The sequence below is a fragment of the Anser cygnoides genome, chromosome 10, assembly GCF_040182565.1.
Source record: "Anser cygnoides isolate HZ-2024a breed goose chromosome 10, Taihu_goose_T2T_genome, whole genome shotgun sequence".
Classification (NCBI taxonomy): domain Eukaryota; kingdom Metazoa; phylum Chordata; class Aves; order Anseriformes; family Anatidae; genus Anser; species Anser cygnoides.
Window position 1 is genome coordinate 10112071 of NC_089882.1, and position 21260 is coordinate 10133330.

Here is a 21260-nt window from a genome sequence, read left to right on the forward strand (position 1 = left end):
ACACCACCTCCCGGAAAGCGCAGGAACCCAGCACGGGTTTTTTTTTGTTGGTGGGTTTGGTTTTTGGTGTTTTGTGTTGGTTTTTTTTCTTTGAAATGTGCCACACTCAGTGTGTTACTTGCAGATTTATTCATATCAATTTTTGCAATTTATATATTCAGAGATAAACTTGCTATTTCAGCAACTTATTGATCATGCATTTGCATTCAAGAAAGGGGAAAGGAAAAAAAAAAAAGAAAAAAAGAACGAGCCAGCCTATTGCTCTGGTTGGGGCATTGCACGGGCAGCCCTCAAACCAGCCCCGTGGCGTGCTTCTGCTCCTCTAATGCCTGTCCAGGAGCATCCCCGCTGCCCATGGCCACCTCATCCGGCCAGGTGAGCAGCAGCAAAGAGGGATTTCATTCCTAGCTGTGCAAATAGGGTGTCTACTTGCTGTTCCTGGGCTCTGATGCCATCCTAAGGGCATTTGTTTGCATTTCCTGTGCTGTTAGCCAGGTCATGCTGAGCTATCCCTTGCCCCGTGCCCTTTGAGTGAGTGGAAATTATCCATGGGTGGCCAAGAGGGATGGCAGGTGCCATCAGTAACGTGTGTGTGTGGCAGGGAGCTCTGTGTGAAGCTGGGGTCCGTGGACTTGGGAGTATCGCCGAGGTCTAATCGTTTTTTATAACCAGGTGTGATGAGTTTTGAGAAAATAAACCTGTATTAGTTACTTCGGTGTGCCCGTGCCATAGCTCAGCTGGTGCTCAGACTCCAGAAACGTGCCTGAAACGTGCTGTGGCCCCATGGGACGGCCTGGGGGCATGTTTGGGCCCTGCCTTCTGCACCTCGTGCATGGGGACAAGCCCCAAGGAGCCCCGTGTCCCTTCTAGCAAGGGCAGAGCCGCCCGGTGTCACGCCAGGACCGCACCGCGCTCTTTTGTCTGAAGTGATCACGTTCCCATTCGGGAGCATTTGGCTTTGTTGTTGGTTTTTTTTTTTTAATAATATAATCATATGCAAATGTTATCCTCTTTGGTGGGTTAGTCATGAATCAGAGGGCTTGTGCGTCTTATAGCACATCAACACTAGTGCTAGCTAAAGGGAACATTTAATTTATGGGCTAACTTATTTTTATGAATATGCAGGGCTGAAATTCAGCAGTTGGTGTGTGCTCTATGAAGTGACGTGACGGTTTTGTGTATCAAGATCAATGAATTACACTTTGTCTTTTTTTTTTCTTTCTTTTCATGAAGCAGAAAGTCTTTGGAGTAACTTAGCCCTGGGGAGGAGCGCTCCTTCCGCAGTCCCCAAGCGGCTGAGCCCAGTGAGCCGGCGCTCCGGGGCGGCAGGATCCAGCTCCGGGGAGTTCACATCTCCCCACAGTTCAGCTACCAGAAACATAACCAAATGTTTTAATTTAAGCTCAAGCTGAAGGTCTCACAGCAGCGAAATTGTATGCGCTCATTAAAAGGCAGCTGGACGTTATTAGGGCTGATGGGAGTTACCGGCCGTGCTGCTGTGGCCGTGCTGTGTGCGAGCAGCTCCCGCAGGTGCTTTCCTTTGGCCCTGCTGAAGTGGGCACAGGCCGCGGCGTGACCTTTTCCATGGGTGCTGTCACCTTGCTGATAACCTCGGGGCAGAAAGTATTATTTCTATTTCGTGTCTGTAGTACGGCAGTGCAGGTGTGCACGGCGCAGGGCAAGCAGGGGTGGCAGGACCTGCCCTCATCTCATTCAGCTGCGGGAGGCAGAGGCACCCAGAAGCAGGTCATTCCACGGAAAAAGAGAGGCAGCAGTGGAAGGGAGAGGGCCTGCAACGTACCTTTGCTTTGTTCCTCTGTGGGTTTTGATTTAAAGACCCCAGGCAGTCGCTTTGTGCCCCCCCCCCAAGCCGGCCATCTGGAGTGGTCAGCCCAGCGCCCACCAGCACGGGGTGCCCCGGCTGCTCATAGCTGTCTGAAGACTGTGGGACACAAAGTCCCAGTGGGCCTTCCTGGCTGCTCTTCTGGTCAGGCCTGGGACAGCTAACCATAGCCGAGCTTGATTTCTGTCACTGACAGAGCTCCTTTCCTGTCCAAATTAGTTTTAGTTGCGCTCTTAGCTCTTGCCAGATCTCCGTCCTGGAGATGAGGGGCCAGTCTCTGCCGCAAGTTGCGCGAGGTGTAAGCATCAAGCACGAGATCACCACTGGACGTTTACTGGGTGACTCTTCCATCCCTCTATTTCCTCCATGTTATTAAGAAGTGGAACTTATTCTAGAGCTAGAAGTGGAGGGGCATCTTCACTGAATCGTCCCTTGGCCCAGTACTGGCTGCAGAGATTACTGGCAGAGGCCGCCCCGGCCTTCTGCTGTCGTCCTCCCAGCGGCCGGGGGTGAGAGGAGCTGCCTTCCTCGCCCTCCCCAGCCCCGCTGGGCTGCAGCCACACAGTGAAGTCTGTGGACTTCTGGAAAGGGGCTGTGGGACGCAGGAGCCCTCAGCATTGCTCCCCTGCCGGTCCCAAGCTCAGCCCCGCGGCTCTCCAGGGACACGTGGCCCTGCTCCATCCCGCTGTGCCCAGGCACAGCCCCGCTGACGGCACCAAGCAGCAAACAGCAGCGGCTGCTTCCTCCGGGTCTCCCGGTCCCGTGTTTTATTTAGGTTTCACTTGGCCCAGTGTGCCCGGGCACAGTTAGAACAGCATTTGTAGCAATAAGAGATTAATGCTAACTTTTCATGGTGACCATTCACGACGGCCAGGTCCTATACCACTGCAATACCCTTGGTAACCCTACAGGCTGATAAGGCACACCGCAGTGTTACACCATAAAGAGGTACCACAGTGGGGGAAAACCCTTCCCCAGACACCGTGCTGGGTCCTGCTGGGGGGCAGCAGCTCCTTGGTGCATTGCCTTACGGTCAGGTAACCTGTGCCGATCCCCCGTCTGTGCTACGCGGTGCGCCGTTAGCTCGGACACACGGGTGTGCCTCGCTCAGCCTCGCATCAGCTTGCGTGCTTGGCTGGCAGACACCGGTGCCCAGGAACAGGGGTGGTGGAGAGAGGAAAAATACCTGGGTTAGACTGATGCAAGGTTTTAGGCTAGCTGGGAGGAAGCTGCGTTGCAGACTAACCTGCATGGGGCTTGATCAGCATTTTTATAAATTGATCTGTGTTTTTTTTTTTTTTACCTTTAACTGGTTCTAGGTAAATTCCTGCAGCTGTGCAGCACAGGTTTTGCTCTGTGCACGTGTAAGAGTAAATGAGAGCAAGATGCTGTGCCTGTGCACAGAGCCTGAGCCCGCGATGAGGTTCTGGACCCTCTCGGGAATCAGCCGTGGTGCTGAGAGCAGTGGGGAGGTTTTGCGATCCCCCGCCGCACGTAGCCCCTGCTTCTGCCTCTCTCGAGGGCTCGCTGCTCGGCTCTGTGGCGTCAGACGTGCAATGCCAGCCCTGCGTGAGCAGGGCGCTGATCCGCAGCCCGCCGGAGCCTTCCTGCACTGCAGGGCTGGCAGTCTGCTGCCACACAGCTGCAAGCTTTTTTCACAGGCAAGCAGCAAAATTTCAGCCCCTGGAGGGGCCCTGCAAATTCGGCAGCTTGAAGCAAGCTCATTTGCTTGCTGCTTTTCCACCTTTTCCTAACTGCGAGGTTGAAACCAAAGCGTTTCCCGCGCAGCGCGGCGCCTGTAGGTGCTCACGCCTGCGCAGCCTCACCCGCAGCCAACCCTTGCCCCGAAGCAGACTCGCCCCGTGGCCGCTCGTGTTTGATTTCAAGACGGTAAGTAGCTCGAGTGTGGTCCTAAAGGCAGGATTGTGCTCTCGCTGGGGCGGGGAACGGGTTAAAAGCTGGACCGGGCCAAAACTCCCGCCACGGCTGCCAAGTCAAGTCAATGGCAAAACAGGATTACAAAAACCTGGCGGTGCCGCTGGTGGCCGGGACCCCTCCGAGTAAGATTGCTGTTGTGAAAAGTTAGAGGCTCGTGCATGGAAATCTGGCGTAAAAGAGGGTGCTGGTCTCCCCCCCGAAGCCTGCCACGTCCCATTAGCAGGGGGACAGCTTGGTCCCGCTGCATGCCCGCGTGCAGCCGGCGTGTGCAGGGCACGGCGCGCGCACGTAACGTGGTTGCTGGAGAAGTCCTGTCTCTCTTGCAGCAATGGTACACCAGCTCGATGAATGTCGTCTGCACCTGGCTGACAGACCGCATGGACCTGCAGCTTCACATCTACCAGCTGAAAACCCTCATTAGGATAGTCAAGGTAATCGCCCGCTGGGTTTTTCGCGAACGTCTTGCTGCTGAAAGGGGCGAGTGCCTGTGTGCGGCGTGTCCTCGTAGGCAAATAAATTCCTTCATTCTCAGTCCTTCACTGAGATGCTTAGAAATGAAGATTTTTATCAGATGGGTAAACAGGAACTTAAAATGCACAGAGGTGCAAAGTACATGTGTAAATAAGAAGAAAGTAACTACCTGCATGAAAAAAGGGGAAATACTGTTTATTCGGCCCTACCTGTACAATAAGCACGCCAAAATTAGTCTTTTTACGGTCGATCACACCCAAGAACTCGTGTTAAAATGGGTTAAATCAAACCAGAAGTTTTTTAACACTGTTTTACTAGAAATATTTAAGCCCAGCTATGGCTTGTGATTATCATCAGAATGCAAATGAGGATTGTTCTCGTAGTTAATTGAAGTTGTTTCCTTTACAATGGGTGTATATAATCAACTCTAAGAGATCCCAAAGGTGAGATAACATACCCTGAAAGTAACATTTTTTTCCACGAGTGTACGTGTATGTGTATATGTGTGTGTGTGCGTGCCTTGGACTAATGATAATTATTTCAGTGTGAAATCACAGTGGTTTACATGAAATAATAAGATCACAGAAGGGGGTAAATATATTTTTGATCATTTTAGGTTCTATCTAATGCTTTTTTGTCTAGTATTTTATAATGTTTATGGTCTTGTGTGCAGTGAACACATTGAAGGCATGAATAAATTAAAACTGAAATGTATTAAATGTGCTTTTCATAACTGAAAACAACAGGCACAGGCAAATTATTGCTACTTGTCAGCTAGCTGAGGAAAGCTTTCTTCCTTGTGCTTTATTTATACCAATATTACTTTCAGAAGCTGCTACAACAAATCCAAGGACTTTCTGAAACAGTAGAACAGTAAATAGTTTCCATGCAGAGCACAGAGCACAATTAAATGAACTACAGGACCAGAGTTTTATCGCACAGAGTCGAGAAGTTTTTAAACATAAATTCACATGCAAGGAAATTAACCATAATAACAAGGGAAGTACAGCTAGCTGTGGAAATGCAACTCCAGTTTCAGAATCGGGTGAAGAAAAAGAGATTTAAGAAATACATGCCATGTGCTTATCTTTATACATGAACAATTTTCTCCCGTATCCTGGACTTAGCGTATTTAATCCCAATATTGTAGGTAGGATTATTTAATACAGAGCGTTCCAGGAACGTGTAATCACGTCCGCAGCTACAGGCGATAGGCGTTCTGCTGCGTGAAGAAAAATAACTTCGCTTACAGGCAGATGAACGCATCTAGAAGCCAGGAAAGTGAGGCCAACAGAGCCTTACTCTGCTGCTCTGATGTGTTTTTAGACCCCAGCACACCGTCTGTAAAGCTACCTGCGGTCCTCACTGCTCTGAAGCCCCTGTGCAGCCCCGCAGCTGGCCCACCTGCGGGTCCCAAGAAGGCAGGGCTGTCAGACAGATGCTGTTTGTTGCTCCGGGGGGGCTCGTGGTCACCCTAGAGGGACCCCTGCTACTGCACAGAGGCGCTGCGCTGTGCAGGGCAATGCCCAGTGGGGCTGGGATTTCCTTGGCACCCCAGCCTCTTCCGTGAGTGGCTCCCAAACCGGCCTTGACCTCTCTGCCGTCTCCTCCTTCCCCCCGCTTTAGAAAACGTACCGGGATTTCCGATTGCAAGGCGTGCTGGACTCCACCCTGAACAGCAAAACCTACGAGACCATTCGGAACCGGCTGACGGTAGAGGAGGCCACGGCGTCGGTCAGCGAAGGCGGAGGGCTCCAGGGCATCACCATGAAGGACAGCGATGAGGAGGACGAAGAGGACGACTAGGGGAGCTGGCCTGCAGGACCGCCCGGGGCTCGCCTGGTGTCCGTGCATGTACCTCGTCTGTAACTCAGTTAGCCACATTAGGAAATTTTCTGTCAGCTCTAAACGCCCATGAGAAGTTTACCAATACAAATGCCATGTTAGCTGTGTGGTAATAAGGTTAGCACCTCTCTTTGATTCATTGGTTTCCTGATTTCATATCTATATGTTCATAAGCAATATGGAGCACCGTTGTTTAATACTGTTACTGGAGAACTACATAGAAAACATACTAGGTGTGTCCCTGTTATAATTAAAGTTTAAACAATGCTTCATTAATGTACTGTATATACATTGATGGTAAATTGTTGTGAAGATGAGTGAATCGAGTCCTTTCATTTCTTTGTTTCTCTTCTGTGGATGCCAACTGCTTAAAATTAATTAAAAAACAGCTTTGTTTTTAAAAGAAAAACGAGGCAATTACAAATGATTTTTTTGTTCTCTCTGTTCATTTAAAAAACAGAAAACAAACAAACCCAGACAGCCGTTTGAATCATTCTGCATCCTTGTTAATATATCAGGCTCTTCCCTTCAATATGCAGTTAACTCCATAGAGGCTACATCCCAGAGGATTAGTCATTCTAATTGCCACACCAGATTAATCCTATCATTATGGATATATCATGCCACATTACAAGTCCAAAGCAGTTGTTTTATGTTGACGTTTGCTCCTCTAAATGTTACATTTTTGTTTGAATTTCCAATAACCGTGTATGTACAAAGACAACTTTAATTACAATCTTAGACTATACAAATGTGTTTATAATAATATATTGAATATTTATTTCGGTAGATTGTAACCATAATTTACAATTCCTCTGTTTCACAATGGTTTTTATATATGTCATGTACATTGCATTTTGACCGGTAACTGCATGTCCATCAGTCCCCCTTCCAGAGCTTTTACTTTCTGTGTAAAATAGTGATCCATCTTGCTTTTTTTGCCTTATACAAGCCGACAGTTGTAAAAGTGTGAGAACTGTGGCTTCTCAATAAATAACTATTCAGATGTCCTAAGAATAAATTATGGAGTCTTTTTATGTCTGCCTTAGAGAAAAAAACAAAAAAGAAATTACAAGCTGAGATGTAAGAGCCCCCACCTCTCAGAATAAAGGCATTTTCTTTTCTCATGGGTGTTTTTACAGTTTATTAATTTAGAAGCTGGTTTCCCGATTTGTTCCCAGAGGTCAGGCTGGGCCCAGACCGTATGTTCCCCAGGTACAAGGGCGCGTGGGCTGCCGCCGCCCCGCTCGTTTCCACCATCATCTGGGCACTGCGCCCTGTCAGCTGTCCTTGGGCGTCTAATTGATGGTCTGCTCTGGTACAGCCCCCGTTATTACACGGCAATTAGCCTTACCCGACACTTGCCTTCCGCAAAAAAAGGCTTCAGTTTTTATTTTGTCTTCTCCCAAAGAAGCCAAAGGAGGAATGGAAGGAAGGGGGGCTCTGGGAACAGCCCGGGTGGGGTGCTGGGTCCCGGGATGGCTACGGAGCTGGGAGCTCATTCACCTGCAGTGCCGGATTTGGGGACCCTCCTCTCGCTGGCAGTTCACCCCCCGGCTCTGGAGGTGCCCTGCAGCCCCGCCACGTACCCGTGGTGAGCCGTGCCCACCCCAGGGATGGGGGCATCAGCAGGCTCTGCTCTAGGAGCGGGTGGTGGGCACATTAACACCCTTTACATTTTGTAAGCCACTTGATGCACGGGCACAGGCAAGCGATGAACCCTTACTGTAACCCTGCAGATCACTTTTGGTTCTTGTCTCACCCCCACGGTGCTGGTAGGCAGAAGCACTGACAGGGAGAGGAGCCTCTGGGGACCTCAGCAGAAATGTGGCACCGACACAGCTCTTCCCCACCCTAAGGCCCCAGAGGAATGGAGGCAGCAACTGAATGGTTAAGTCAGACTTACATCCTCCAAGGCCAGGGCAGGTGCTTCTGCAGGCCTGCCAGTGGGACATATAAAAAATTCCTATATCCCGACATCTCTATGCCTGGCGCCTGCAGCCACATCCAGAAGCCAGGCTCCTGAGCTATGCATATGCATGCTCACATCCTTGTCTTCCTCTCCCTCTCCTGCCCCAGACACTGATACAACCTGCAACACCTCCAAGAGGAGGCACTGGGAAAGCCTCAGCTGGGGCAGGCACCAGGCTGGGAGCAAAAAGCTCCAGGGAAGACCCAAATTTGTAGCTCCGCTCCCCGTCAGTCAGAGCAGAGCTAGAGAAACAGCTTGACTCCGCTCTGGAACAGGCTCCCCCTTTTTTTTTTACATGAAATATTTATTGGGTGAAAACACAGCCCACTTCCACCTGCCACCTTTCAAAATAGTGAGCCCTGCTCAGTTTTTTTTTGAATGAAGCCGTGTGGGCGATGCCTTCGGGAGCTGATCCCCGGCTGCGCACCACCAGCACGCAGAGGTGCCGTCCTGCAGCGGTGGTGGTGGCCACGCTCCTCCTCGGAGTCTCCCCGTCAGCAGCAGCGCCCCTGCAGCCTGTGGCAGCTTTTCACGTGGCCTCAGACCCCAGCAAAGCAGCTCAGGGACTCCGTAAGAGCCCTGAGGCTGTGCCAGGCCTGACCGCATGTCCTAAGAGAGGAAGCATTAGCCAGGTAATTTCTTTTAAGGGAGTTTGGACCCAAATGAGCGTCGAGTTACAAATTTTGGTGTGAAGAACTCACGTACGAGCAATGCTGCGAGGCAGGATTTAACCTCCCAGCCCTGCAGCGTGAAGGCAAGAGAAGGAGCCTGGTGCACCCCGAGCCCCCCTGCCGATGGTGACGTGGTGCCGGCAGCCTGACCCTGTCCTGTGTGGGTGCTGCGCCGGGAGCGCCGAGTGCCCTCTTGGTTAAATCCTGCAGGAATCACCCCAAATGGTTTGGTGCTGTCTGAACAACACAATCTGGGTTTAAAGCCTCCTCGGCCACATAATATCCTTTGGATGGGGCTCAGGCTCGTGTAGGGCAAAGCTACACTTCGGGTGGCTCCTAAAAGGGTTTGCTGATGGCTGGGAGCACTCTGGCAAACCCTGCCGAGGAGACGCAAAGGTCTGCTGCTGGTTTCACTTCAACCCGCTGCTGCCGTGGAATGAGCTCCAACAGTCAAAGGACTTCCTGCCAGTACAACTGCACCTAGATGAAGGATCTGCCAGTACAGTTATGTCAATCAGTTTGGGGAAAGAGGAAAATTTCATTCCTCTGCCAGCAAAATTTTAAACGATAGATCAGGCCAAAACTTCTCTCATATTTACAGGGAAGTCCAGCGAAAATATCCTTTTTTTGACAGACTTACTTAAAGCATGTGGCATGGAGACTGAAAATGCTATCAACTATTTGACTGACAAGTGTCAGCAGCTGTTCATCCAATTTGTTTTATATCTCAGCAACTAACAGATTCTTTCCCCTCTGCTGTAAAGCATGTCTCCTGGCCCATAGGCATCTTAGAAATTGCTTTTCTGCCTCTCTGGTGACCAAAACGTCAAAAATATTAGAAGACAATTTGGTTTCAGAAGCATAAATAGGCATGCAGCAAAGCAAAGATGATTTTGTCAATGTTCAGTCTGTGTTCTTTTTAAAAAAAAAAAAAGTCACGGCAAACCTAAGGCAAAAATTACTCCTCGAAGCTTTAAAAGAAGAAGCTAAAGCAAACAAAGCCCCAGTAAACCATCACAGGTTAAACCAGCAGCTACCAAGGGGAAAAGCGCTGGTATAACGGCCAACCGAAACACAGCTGAGCCGTATCTCACCCTCTGCACTTTGTGAAGTTCAAGGCTCTGCACCAGCACCACTGCCACCAGTTTTTGTTGAAAAAACTGCTCCGTGGTGTCGGGCCTCAGCAGAACCCCCAAATGCCAAGCTGAGGCCAGCCAGGAGTCCCCTAAGCCATTCACAGAAACCAGCCTTCCTCCTCTTCGCCCTGGCCATGCCTCCAGAAACTGTTTGGTACCTGACCGCGTGTAATTTAAGTTACAAACGCTGCAGTTGCCAACAATTCTGAACTCGTTTGGCTGAGGAGCCTGAGCGACACCTCTCTCCGGTGAGCTGCATTCGGCGGCATTTCCTCCATTCGAGCGCATTCGGGCTCCCGAGCTAAAGGCGCTAAGTGATATTTTGCTCAGCCTCCCCAGAAGATACATATTCCGTTTCAAGTTGTAAATCTGCATTTGTTGTAACTATGCAAAATATGGGAGAAAAAAAGTGCAGAGATTATATGCAATCTGCCAGCAGAGTTGTGTGCCATGAGGAAAATGCCTCACAGGTCAAAACAAAGAAAAACACTGAGCAACAAATTAGTTGCAGGCAGTAGCTAATATGGAGATCAAAAGATTAAAATCAACATGCAACGATGAAATCACTGGAATAATAGGAGCACTTAAGAAGATTAAGTCAATAACAGAGTCCAGTAGTACAAAAATAAGATTTTGATTATACTGTAAAATTCGATATTGGGAGAGCAAAAGCAATTACAACCCCGACATGCTTCGCTCTCCCCGCCTTAGACCATCTTGGCTCATTTCCTATGCAAGGAATACAGTTGTTGAAATAAACAGAAATGTTATGACTCGAGCGCTCGCTTCAAAAACAAACCAGGTGGTCAGATCAGCTTGGGGACTGACAAGACGGGGTCTGTAAAGCGAGGACTTGTTGCCGATCCCGGAGGATGCGACAGCTGGGGGGAACAAAGGCCGCACCGTTTAGGAGCACTTTCGGCAGAGAGGGGGCTCCGAAAGCAGCTGATCTCGGGGCCTGTCGATGGCTTTCAGCTGGACAGGAGAGCCTGGGGGAAGGAAGGAGGAGAGAAGGAGCTCGGAGGCTTGAAGTGAACAGGGCTGGGAACGCCGATGAGAGGGAAGCCGGATATTTCTTCCTATCCCGCTGAACCAGCAAGGACTGAGGGGTTGGTCCCACGACATGCTGGGGGCACAGCACACGGCACCCCGACCCTCTCTAGACCCTGCCATAAGGGTTGGGAACATGTCCCACAGCCCCCTTCCCAGTGCCAGGGCTCAGCCAGCCGCACAGCCCGGTCTCAATGGGAGGACAACGTGATGAGGGGCAACCCTTGCTCAAACCAGGCGAGCCAGCAGGGACAGATGAGGCAGTCCCTCAAAAGCACGCCGGCCACAGGACACCAGCCTCGTTCACAGACCGTGGGGCCAAAGACCCGTAGCTTCACCCAGGAGAAGTGGCCACCTCCTCACCCGAGGGGTTTGAGGGCCCTCAGTGGGCACCACAAAGCTCTGCGTGCCTTCAGGAGGAGCCCGGGCAGCTCCCCGGCACCGCAGAGCTGATGACTCGCCTGGGTTTTTCTCTAAAGCATTTTTTCAGCATTAACTCCAGCCCCACCCCCGTCCCCACCCCAAAATCACAAGCTAGGCTCATAATTAAATCAAATAAATAAATTATCAGCTATTTTTATAGAATTTGTGGGTGTTCTTGAACATTCAGGGAATACTTGGGTCGCGCATGGAAGTTTTTTTCCTGCAAGAACTAGGTCTGGCTTTTTAGTCTGGGCTCTGATCGTTGGGAGGATTTTTCAGTGGCTCTTTCAGATCGCATCTTCTGGGGCTGAAATCATAAAAATACAAAATAAAACTAAAAAATTAAAAAGAGATTCTTACGTTGAGGGGCTCTGGTTTGTCCTGATGGAAGGAGGTGACGTGCTACCTTCCGCTGCTCCCCCGGTACCTTGCAGACTGCCGCAGAGTCCTGCTCAGCAGAGAACAAGGATGTCTACGAAAATTATGTCCTTCGAGCAAAGATAAATGCAAACATCAAACAATACGAGCCGTGGCATAGCCAGAAAAATGGCAAAACACTGAGTGGGGAGTTGCAAAATGACTGGGAATGGCAACTGTTATTGGCTTTGGAAAGGTTCTTCCCCTATTTGATTTTTTTCATGGAAAAAGCACGTACTTTTGAAAACAAGATGTTTTTCTAACTCATTAAGAAGAGAATAATTCAAAACACGTGGGGTTTGTCCCACTTTTTTTTTTTGGCCATCCTTCTTTCAAGCAAAAAAGGGAAGGAATGGGAACGCAAAACTGAAGTGGGCTTCTACCCATTTTCACTGCTTTTTGCTCCTTTTTCTGAAATGTTTTCAGTAGGAAAGTGAGAACAAGGCCATCCCCCCATTATATTCTCCTTCTCTACTTCCTCCCACCTTTTCTCCTAAATAGAAAATAAGGGGGAAAAGAAAAAAAAAAAAAACACACAACAAAACCAGAAAAAATTAAAAAGCTCCCACTCTTTCAAAACGAAGAAGTACACCACTTCAAACCGGGAAGAAGGGACATCTCTAGGGCTTGAAATGAAATACCGCATCGCTCCATTGACAGCGAGGCAGGAGAACAGCAGCCGCCCCTTCATCATTTTCTTGCTTGCCTTGGTGGCCGGGGGGCTTTGGGTAAGACGTGGACCCCGCTGACTCTCGACTGACTCCCGGACCAGAGCGGTCCAGCGGCAGGCCCTGGACTCTCCCGCCAGGTTGCCGTGCCTCGCAGACAGGCAGCGCTTTGGGGGCACAAAGCCCGGTGGGGATGGAGCCGTCCGCTGCCATTCCTCTTGACAGGCGAACTAGAATAGGCTCTGGCTCACTTTCTCCGAGCTGCGGAAGGAAGAATGAGCAGAGAAAAGAGTTCATTCAATTGCTTCTGTTTGGCAGCTCGGCAGGACCCTGCGCGCACAGAAAGGGACGTGGCGAGCAAGGAGGTGCCGTTTTCAGACTTACGTAACCCAGCCTGGGTGCCATCGAGGCACTCGTCGGGCAGCTCGTGCCACGGTGCCTTACCAGTTGCTCTGCAGTGCGGCTACATTTCCAACATTTCCTGCTCTTAAAATGAGACACGGGTTAAAAACGTCAGCGCTGCCCCTGCCATCACTGCCAGTCGCACAGCGGAGCCATGCAGGGACACTGGGCCACTGCGTGCCCCAAATCCCGCTGTGTTTGCTCCGGGACCCGTTCAGTGCTCCAAAACCTAGCTCCACAGTACAGTGTTTCGATATGCCAATTTTTATTTTTCTTAAAAAAAAAATAAGAAAAAAAAAATTATCTGCCTACGTATACGCAGTGATGTGTGCATGAGTCAGTGAACGGGCTGAAACAACAGTCTGCAGGGACTCGGCGCCTCTGCTCCAGCCCAGGTGGCCTCAGCCTGCAGTGGCACGGTGGTGGCAGCGGGGTCACCCCACCGACCCAAGGATCCTGCGGGGTCACCCCACCGACCCAAGGGCTCTGTGGGGTCACCCCACCGACCCAAGGGCCCTGTGGGATGGGAGGACAGCCCGGGGAGGCTGTGTGCTGCGCCCGCTACACAAGGTACTGCGGCTTCAAAGAGGAAGCAGGCAAAGAGGTAACAGCCTGCCTCACCACGGATATTCCTCTCTTGGTTTCCCCTTTCGTTGCTTACCGTTTTGTCCAAAAAGAGCGTTTCTGAGGGCTGCAAACTGAGCTGCAGAGACACACCTCGGGCTGCCCCAGCCGCTGCCTTGCCCTGAGACAGCCCTAAGCCCAGCGTGGCGAGGCAAGGGATCGGGCAGCATCGCAACCACACTCCTGAAGCTGCCCCTGCAAAGGCAGCCCTATCCTGACTGCCTGGGCTCACCTCACCGTCTGCTTTAAAAAAATATATATATGCATTTTATATACACACACACAGAGATATAGAAAGGAAAGCGGCGCAGAAATCAAAGCCACCATTTCAGAGGGAGACCGCAGCGTAACGCTAATAACTTTCGGCAGCTTCCACCGGAGAGTTCAAGCAGCTGCCACGTTAAATAACCAGGAGGAGCCCAAAGTTATCTCCCGGCGGCCCGCAGCCGCCCAGTGCCCCCTGCACGGGCCGGGAGGACCCGGGGATGGGGGGACCCGTGCGGGGCCGGGATTTCGTTGAGCACCGGGGGGATGCCGAGCTCCCGGCCGCCCTGTCGGGGCCGGTGGCAAGGGGGCAGCGGGTCCGGGCCCCCTCCCCGCAGCCCCGCAGCCCCGCTCCGGGCTGCGGTACGGCCCCGGGAGCCCCCCGGGCCGGGGGTGCTGCTGTAGGGTCACGGAGGGGGAACCCCGGCCGGTTTTCGATGTCAGCGCCCCGGGAGGATTTGGGGCTGGGGTCGCCGGGTGCGCCTTGAGCCCAAGGTGGAGGTGCGCGTTGGGGTAAAAAAAAAATGGGGGGAGGAAGCGCGGGGGGCGCCGGGGGTCGGGGCGCCCTGTCGGGACGGGCACCCGGACTCGTTTTTTTGGGGGGGAAAAATGAAGAAAAACCTGCAAAAGTGATTACGGGTGCGCTGCCAGCGGCTCTGCGGCACGGTGCTGCCAGGGAAAAGCGGCCCGGGGAGCATCTCCCTGCTGCAAATGCCGGGGGATGGGGGGGGGGGGGCGAAGGTTTCCACCCCAATCCCCCCAAAACCCCCCAGAGCCCCGTCCCGGCGCTCGCAGGGCAGCGCTGCGGCTGGGGCGGCCGTCCCAAAGCCAGTCCTTTCCAACACGCTTGCCGGCACAGCACAAGCGGGATCGCCAGAGACAGCCTCCAGCTGTGCCCAAACCTGCGATTTCAATTAAAACCCGAGCTCCGCCGGGCGGCTCGGAGCCGCCAGCCCAAAGCACGGATGCACCCGGGCACGGGGGGGGGGGGGGCTCCCTGCGGGGCCGTGGGAAGGAGGAGGCCCTGCGGCTGCTGCTGGGGGGTCCCCCCCGAGGATCCTCGCTCCCCCCCCCCCCCCCCCAGCATCTGCAGGACCCCCCCGGTCCGGGCCAGAAAGCAGCCGGGCCAGGCGTCGGCAGCCCGGGCAGGGCGAGGGCGGCGCGGGGATGCTGGCAGCGAGCTCCCGGCCCCGGCTCCGCAGCCCTCTTTTATCCCGCCCGAAATCATCTCGTTTACAGAAAATATTTGTTTGCACTATTAGTTGGTACTGGAGTTAATTACTCAACGTGTGAGCGGGGAGTAATATGGATAAAAGCAGCCCCAGTGTTTATTGTGTGGGTGAGCTGTTGAGCGGTGCTTGAATAAACTGCAATTAGGGTTAGATAGAGATTAATTAACATGTGAGTGGCAAGGTGTAAAATAGTTCCCAACCCTCCACTCAGTATAATCTGCAGGCGAGGAAAAAGAAGTTTGTGGAGGCTAATTAAATACTTTGCTAAAGCCGGCGAGCCCCGGGAGCGAGCGGGGAGCCCAGCAGCCGCCTGCCCGCTGCCCGGCTCGGCTCGGCTCGGCCGGGCTCTCCGGCAACCAAACCCCTGGGTGTGCTTCGTGCCTGTGCGCTCGGCATCGCCTCCCTCCAGCTCCCCAAAACCGGAGGGGTTCCCTCGCTGCCCCGCCGGGAGGATGGCGAGGGCCGGGGGTCCGTCCCCCCCCCGCGGAGCCCACCTGCGGTGGGAGCGCGGCGCAGCCCGGGCAGGAGGGGGGGGGGGGGGCTGCTCCCTCCCCCTTCTCCGTGGCTCCCCCAAATTCCCAAATTAGTTTCGGCAGCGTGTTGTGGTTCGCAGGTGACAAAGCCTGCCTGCAAACAGCCGCCGGCGAGCTGCCCCGGCGGGGAGAAGGAGGCGCGGCTTTGTCAGCGCCGCACAAAACCGCCGAATTCCTCCAAACTTTTCTTAGGCGTGCTAGGGAGGCGGAAAAAAAAAAATGAAATAATAATATATAGGGGCCTTTTCATTGCTTGCTTTACCTCTGGCCAGGCTCAATCTTAAACCCTCCGCTCCCCCGCCTCCCCCGGCTAATCCTCCCCTTTATTTTAGGGACGCACAAAACCAGGTTCACGCAGCGCTATAGTGGCTCCGAGTGAAAGGAGCGAGCGCCCTGAATCGCCGGGGAAAATTGCTCGGGGTGAATGGGGCCAGGGGAGGGGCGGCGGCCGGGCCCCCCCAAAACCCAGGTGGGCACGGGGCTCCCCCAATTACCGCGTCCCCGCAGCTGAGCCGCCTGCGAAGCCTCCCCTCCCGCACCAAGGCGTTTTAATTAGAGGCAGGCAGGGGAGAAACCCCGGCACCCGGGCGCGATAATGCGGAGCCTCCTGTTTGGAGAAAGGGGGGGAGCCGGAGGGGGGCACGGAAAGGATGAAAAGGGGACGGGAGATGGGGAGATCCGCCCGGCCGGCCGGCCGGAGGAGCGGGCAGCTCGCGGGGTGACAAGCCGCAAAACTCCCGATCGCAGCGCTCGGCTGCCTTTTTTTTTTTTTTTCCCCATTTTCTTTCCTTTTTTTTTTTTTTTTTTCCAAGAAAACCCAGCCCCGGACTCGACTCCCTCCGCGTTTATTTAAGGCTAATCACCAGCTACCCTGCGAGGGGAGGGGGGTGGAATTAAACTTAGTTTAATTAACATTAATACACTGTCCTAATTAATGGGTTGGCTATTAATTTATACATGCTGGGGAGGCTCGCAGATAAGTGACAATTTATTAATTATCTTCCAGCTCGGTTGCAACGGAGCTGATTGCAGATGGGTTGCCAAAATAACTCGAGCATGGTTGCGTGGTAGTTGCTTTAGGAAAAAAAAAAAATCATTCTCCCCCTTCTTAAAAAAAAAAAATAAAAAATCCTCACGCTCACTCCGAGTGGCTCTTCTAACCCCAGCAAGAACTGGAGCACTCTTTTCCACCCAACTTGTGAATCGCACTTGCCTTCTAATTTGCCACATGCAAAACGATTCCTCTGCTTTGCAAGTTGCTTTTTAAGAAGGGAGAGAGAGAGCGGGGAAGGAAAAAAAAAAAAAAAAAACAGCTCGCACACGAGCGATTTGTGCGTCTTAAACTGGAAGGAAATTGTGCGTGGAGGGGGCGGGGGGGGGCTCCTCTTCCTCTCCCTGCCCCAGCCCACCGCGCTCCAGCCCGGCGCCGGGGCTCGGGGAAGCTCCATGGTGGCATCCCCGTGTCATTCTGCTCCGAGTGACTTCATGTGATGTCAGCCTTAAATGTACGAGCCGGGGAGCTGGCGCTCGGGAAGATGTTTGCCGTCAAAATGTGACTGTGGCCGCAGCGCGCTGCTCGGATGCGTCTCGCCGGCGCTAGCCACGGCTAGGTAGGTGAGTGGCCACCGGTCCCGCGGCGACCCCTGCCCCTCGCCGTGCCCCCCGCCCCTGCGTCTCCATCGGCGGGGCTGGGCAGGGTGGCAGTGCCCGGGGGAGGGTTTTCTTTTCTTTTTTTTTTTCCCTTTCCTTCCCCCCCCCCCTTTTTTTTTCTTTTAAATACTAACAAGGTCTAGCTCGCATGTTACTTTAGCGCGTTCCGCTTAATGAGCAGTAATCTGGTACCCTACGTGCCATTGTTCTGGGATATGTTCATTTGAATGTAAATAGGGAGGGGGTGCCGGTGGGGGGGGGGGGGGGGGCGGGAGAGGAGTGTGGGGGGGGGAAGAACAAGGTGCTTATTAAATTGATTTGTCTCCTGGCTTTTCTGGAATGCAGAGCCGAGCGCAGGAGCGAGCGGCTGCTCACCCCGAGTCCCCGGGCGGCGCAGCGCCATGGCGAGCTCGGGGTCGCTGGAGACGGTCATGCCTTCCTCCTGCCCCCGGCACGACGGCAGGGCCGCCGCCGCTAACCCCTCCAAGAGCCTGGCCTTCTCCATCGAGCGGATCATGGCCAAGACGTCGGAGCCCAAGCCGGCCTTCGAGCAGAGGCAAGGCGGCCCGGGGCCGGAGCCGGAGCCGGGCAAGAAGCCGCTGAGCCTCTGCTCGCCCCTGCCCTGCGTGATCCCCATCCCGCCGCTGGGCTACGAGGTGCCCTCCAAGACTCTCCTCAACTACTCGGAGCTGTGGAAGAGCAGCCTGCGGGGCGGCGGGGGGCTCTGCAAAGCCAACTGCGGCGTGTGCTGCAAGGCAGAGCTCGCCCTGGGCCAGCCCAGCGGCCGGCTCATCAAGCCGCAGGTCATCCACCAGGCGGGGGCCGTGCCGGCCGCCCCCCGCTCCCTTTACTACTTCAATTACCTGGACGCCGCGTACCACCCGGCCGACCTGCTGCACGGACAGCTCTTCCCCGCCGGCCTGCTGGGCGCCCCGCCGCCGGGGGGGCTCTCCGCTCACCAGAAGCTTTTCCTGCTGGAAAACGCCAAGCTGGCGGGGTTGGCGGCCGAGAAGCTGCCGCCGCCGCCGCCCCCCCTGGCGCACAAGGAGAGGCTGCCCGGCCACCTGGACCAGGTGATGAAGGAGGCGGCGGAGCGCGGGGGCCCCCCCAAAGGCCACGCCAAGCTGGGAGGCGGCGGGGCGGCGGAGGGCAAGCCCAAGAACTTCACCTGCGAGGTCTGCGGCAAGGTACAAAGGGGGCTCCGGGGGTGGGACGAGGCTCCGGGGAGGGTACGAGGCTCTGAGGGGGGGGATGCGGGGCGGTGGGAGAGGTCCCCCCCACCACCACCACCCCAGGTCCTAACCTGGCCGTGCCGGCGCTTCCCGCAGGTGTTCAACGCGCACTACAACCTCACCCGCCACATGCCGGTGCACACCGGGGCCAGGCCGTTCGTCTGCAAGGTGTGCGGGAAGGGCTTCCGCCAGGCCAGCACCCTGTGCCGGCACAAAATCATCCACACGCAGGTAGGTGGGGGGCAGCCGGGCCGCGGGGGGGGGGGGGGGGAGGGAGAGGGGGGTTACCCCTCCCTCCCAACCCCCTGCACCCCTCCCCGCAGCCCCCTAACGGGCCTCTCACCCCCCACCCCGGTGCAGGAGAAACCCCACAAGTGCAACCAGTGCGGGAAGGCGTTCAACAGGAGCTCCACGCTCAACACCCACATCCGCATCCACGCCGGCTACAAGCCCTTCGTCTGCGAGTTCTGCGGCAAGGGCTTCCACCAGAAAGGTGAGCCGGGCCGGGCCGGGGCCGGGTCCCCCCGCGGGCCCCTCGCCCATCCTTACGGGGACGAAGCGGGGCGAGCCCTGCCCGGCTGGGGGATGCGAGGGGCGCGGGCCGAGCCGCCGCCGTTCCCAATTACTTTCTCCCCGAGCCCCGGGCCGCACGGCCGGGGCCCGCCGGCGGCTCGGCCCTATAAATGCTTTTTAAATGAGAAGTGCCGGGCCCCGGTCCTAATCCCGGGCCCTCCATTTGCCGCGGGTCACCGCGCCGCCCCTGCCCCTCATTTGTGCCGTGCCGGTTGCGCGCTGCCCCGCGGTGATGCGGAGCGGCTTTGACAGGGGGCCGGGGGGGGGGGCTGGGGGCCGCTTCCTGCCGCCCCCCCTCACCTGTGTGCCCGGGCACCCTCGGGTAACCCCCTCGTCCCCCTCTCTCCTCTCCCGCAGGCAACTACAAGAACCACAAGCTGACCCACAGCGGCGAGAAGCAGTACAAGTGCACCATTTGCAACAAAGCCTTCCACCAGATCTATAACTTGACTTTCCACATGCACACCCACAACGACAAGAAGCCCTTCACGTGCGTCACTTGCGGGAAAGGATTTTGCAGAAACTTTGATTTAAAGAAGCACGTCCGAAAGTTGCACGACAGCGTCTCCAGCGCGCCGCCGCCGCCGCCCCGGGACCCTGCGCGCAGCGGGCAGAGCTAAGGGCCCCTCTCGGCCCCGCTCCCCGGGCCAGCACTATTTATCCGAGCCAGCCTTTTGCTTCTGTCTCTTCCCCAGCGAGCTCAGCCGCCGGCAGCCATCGGCCCCGGGCCGCAGCTGTACATACGAGGAGCCCCCCGAGCTGCAGGAGGGGCCGGCGCCAGGACAGCGCTCTTTATACGTGTCTGTAAATCTCCACTTTAAATGTACGCTCGAATAAGTGAGGAATATATCTATATATCTAACCTAGCCCGGGACAATAAACCGGCCCTTCGTAGGTGTCTCATTTCCCTCCTCGGCCCCGGCTCCGAGCCGGGAGCGGGCGGCACGGCGCTGCCCGGGCCCCCCCCAGGAGCGGCGGGGAGGGCCGGGGGCGCCCCCCGAAGGGCCCGGAGCCCCCCCGAAGGGCCCGGCTCGTTCCGGCGTGTTTCGGCCGCTCCCGAGTGCCCGTCCTTCCCTGCATGCAGATGAAACGATCTCACGCTTGCTTTCCGAGTAATGACCCAAATTAAGAGAGAAAACACAGACCCTTCAAAGCGCATTACATTAATCTAATCACTCCCAGCAGGCCTCAGAAACTCTTTTTGATCAGAATATGGATAATCAAGCGCTTGGATTACACTAAATATCCCCTTCTCGGCTCCCCCCTTCCCCTACCTTTAATATGCAAGTGTCTATTCCGGCCACGTCGTTAGGAACAATATTATCCTAGCGGAGAAACGAGGCCGGGGTGGCCGGGAGCGTGCGTGCTGCTGGGGCCGGGCTTGCCAATGAAGAGGGGAAGGAGCGAGCCCCAAGTGCCCGGGGACGCCGCGCCGGGAGCTCACCTCTCCCCGCTTCGTTCGGCGGCAGGAGGCGAGGACAAGCGCAGCTCGCGGCCGAGCGCACGGACGGGAGCCGACCCCTCGCACCGCCTTTTGGGATTCGTTACCGGGCGGCGACGCTGGAGCCCGGAGGGCTTGGCTGGCCCCACAGCCCGCCGCGGGGCTTCGTCCTTGCTCGGCTTTGGGATTTTGGCGGTGCCAAAAGTTAGAGTTTTGACGCTTCGGGGCCGGGTGAGGCGCGGGAAGCGATGCGCAGCGAGCCCGGCACCATGGTACCGTTTGTTGGGGGGAAAAAAAAAAAAAAAGAGATTTGGGGAGAGTTTCGGGTTAAAAAGGAATTAAAAAAAAAATAAGCAAGCCCCGTCGCTGTAAGTCACCGCGGTTGGGGACCTGGGAGAGGGCTGATCCGTCCCCAAGGAAAGGGGCTGCAGCTCGACCCCAAGCAAAAAGCGGCCGCCGGGACGGAGCGGGGCGTGCGGGGGGCGGCAGCAGCGCCAGGGACCCCCGGGGGGTGCGGGAGGGTCCCGGGGACAGCGGGGTGTCCCCCGCCCCCGGGGCTGCGGGACGGGGCCGACAGCCGAGGAAGAGCGGGGATTTTTTTTTTTTTTTCGGGGTTTTCGCTGATGTTTGCGGAGCTGTCGGAGGGGCAGCGGCAGCCTCGGCGCAGCTCGGCGCTGTCTCGGGGAGCTCCGAAGGGCAGCCCCGGCCGGTCCTGGGGGTGTTTTGTCCCTTCGGCCCTCCCGGGGGCGGCGGGCAGAGCTCCCCAGGCCGGCCGGGAGCGGAGGGAGAGCGGAGGGGGGAGCCCTGCCCGCCCCCCGGCTCCCCGCACACACCCAGGCGGCGGATGGCGGGGGAGGGTGGCTCTGTCAGACACA

At 55.4% G+C, this 21260-nt stretch overlaps 2 protein-coding genes across 10 annotated transcripts in view; both read left to right on the forward strand.

Moving 5' to 3' along the window:
- Nucleotides 1-7224, forward strand: part of CADPS (calcium dependent secretion activator) — a 203506-nt gene extending 196282 nt beyond the window's left edge. For all 7 annotated transcript variants that reach the window (XM_067003206.1, XM_067003209.1, XM_048069814.2 and 4 more), the window contains 2 exons: nt 4108-4212; nt 5879-7224. In XM_067003206.1, the coding sequence (XP_066859307.1) occupies nt 4108-4212; nt 5879-6058 (285 nt within the window). In that variant the 3' untranslated portion in view covers nt 6059-7224. The remainder of the gene's footprint in view (nt 1-4107; nt 4213-5878) is intronic.
- Nucleotides 7225-16139: 8915 nt separating this feature from the next.
- Nucleotides 16140-19849, forward strand: FEZF2 (FEZ family zinc finger 2). Of its 3 annotated transcripts, none has more exons than XM_067003210.1 (5): nt 16140-17099; nt 17485-18326; nt 18468-18602; nt 18732-18864; nt 19302-19849. In XM_067003210.1, the coding sequence occupies exons 2-5, from the start codon at nt 17541-17543 to the stop codon at nt 19562-19564; spliced, it is 1317 nt and encodes a 438-aa protein (XP_066859311.1). In that variant the 5' UTR covers nt 16140-17099; nt 17485-17540; the 3' UTR covers nt 19565-19849. The 3 variants fall into 3 exon arrangements, with proteins under 3 accessions (XP_066859311.1, XP_066859312.1, XP_047925817.1); XM_067003211.1 differs by lacking the exon at nt 16140-17099 and adding an exon at nt 17114-17368; XM_048069860.2 differs by lacking the exon at nt 16140-17099 and having other exon boundaries at nt 17392-18326.
- The last annotated feature ends 1411 nt before the right edge of the window (nt 19850-21260 follow it).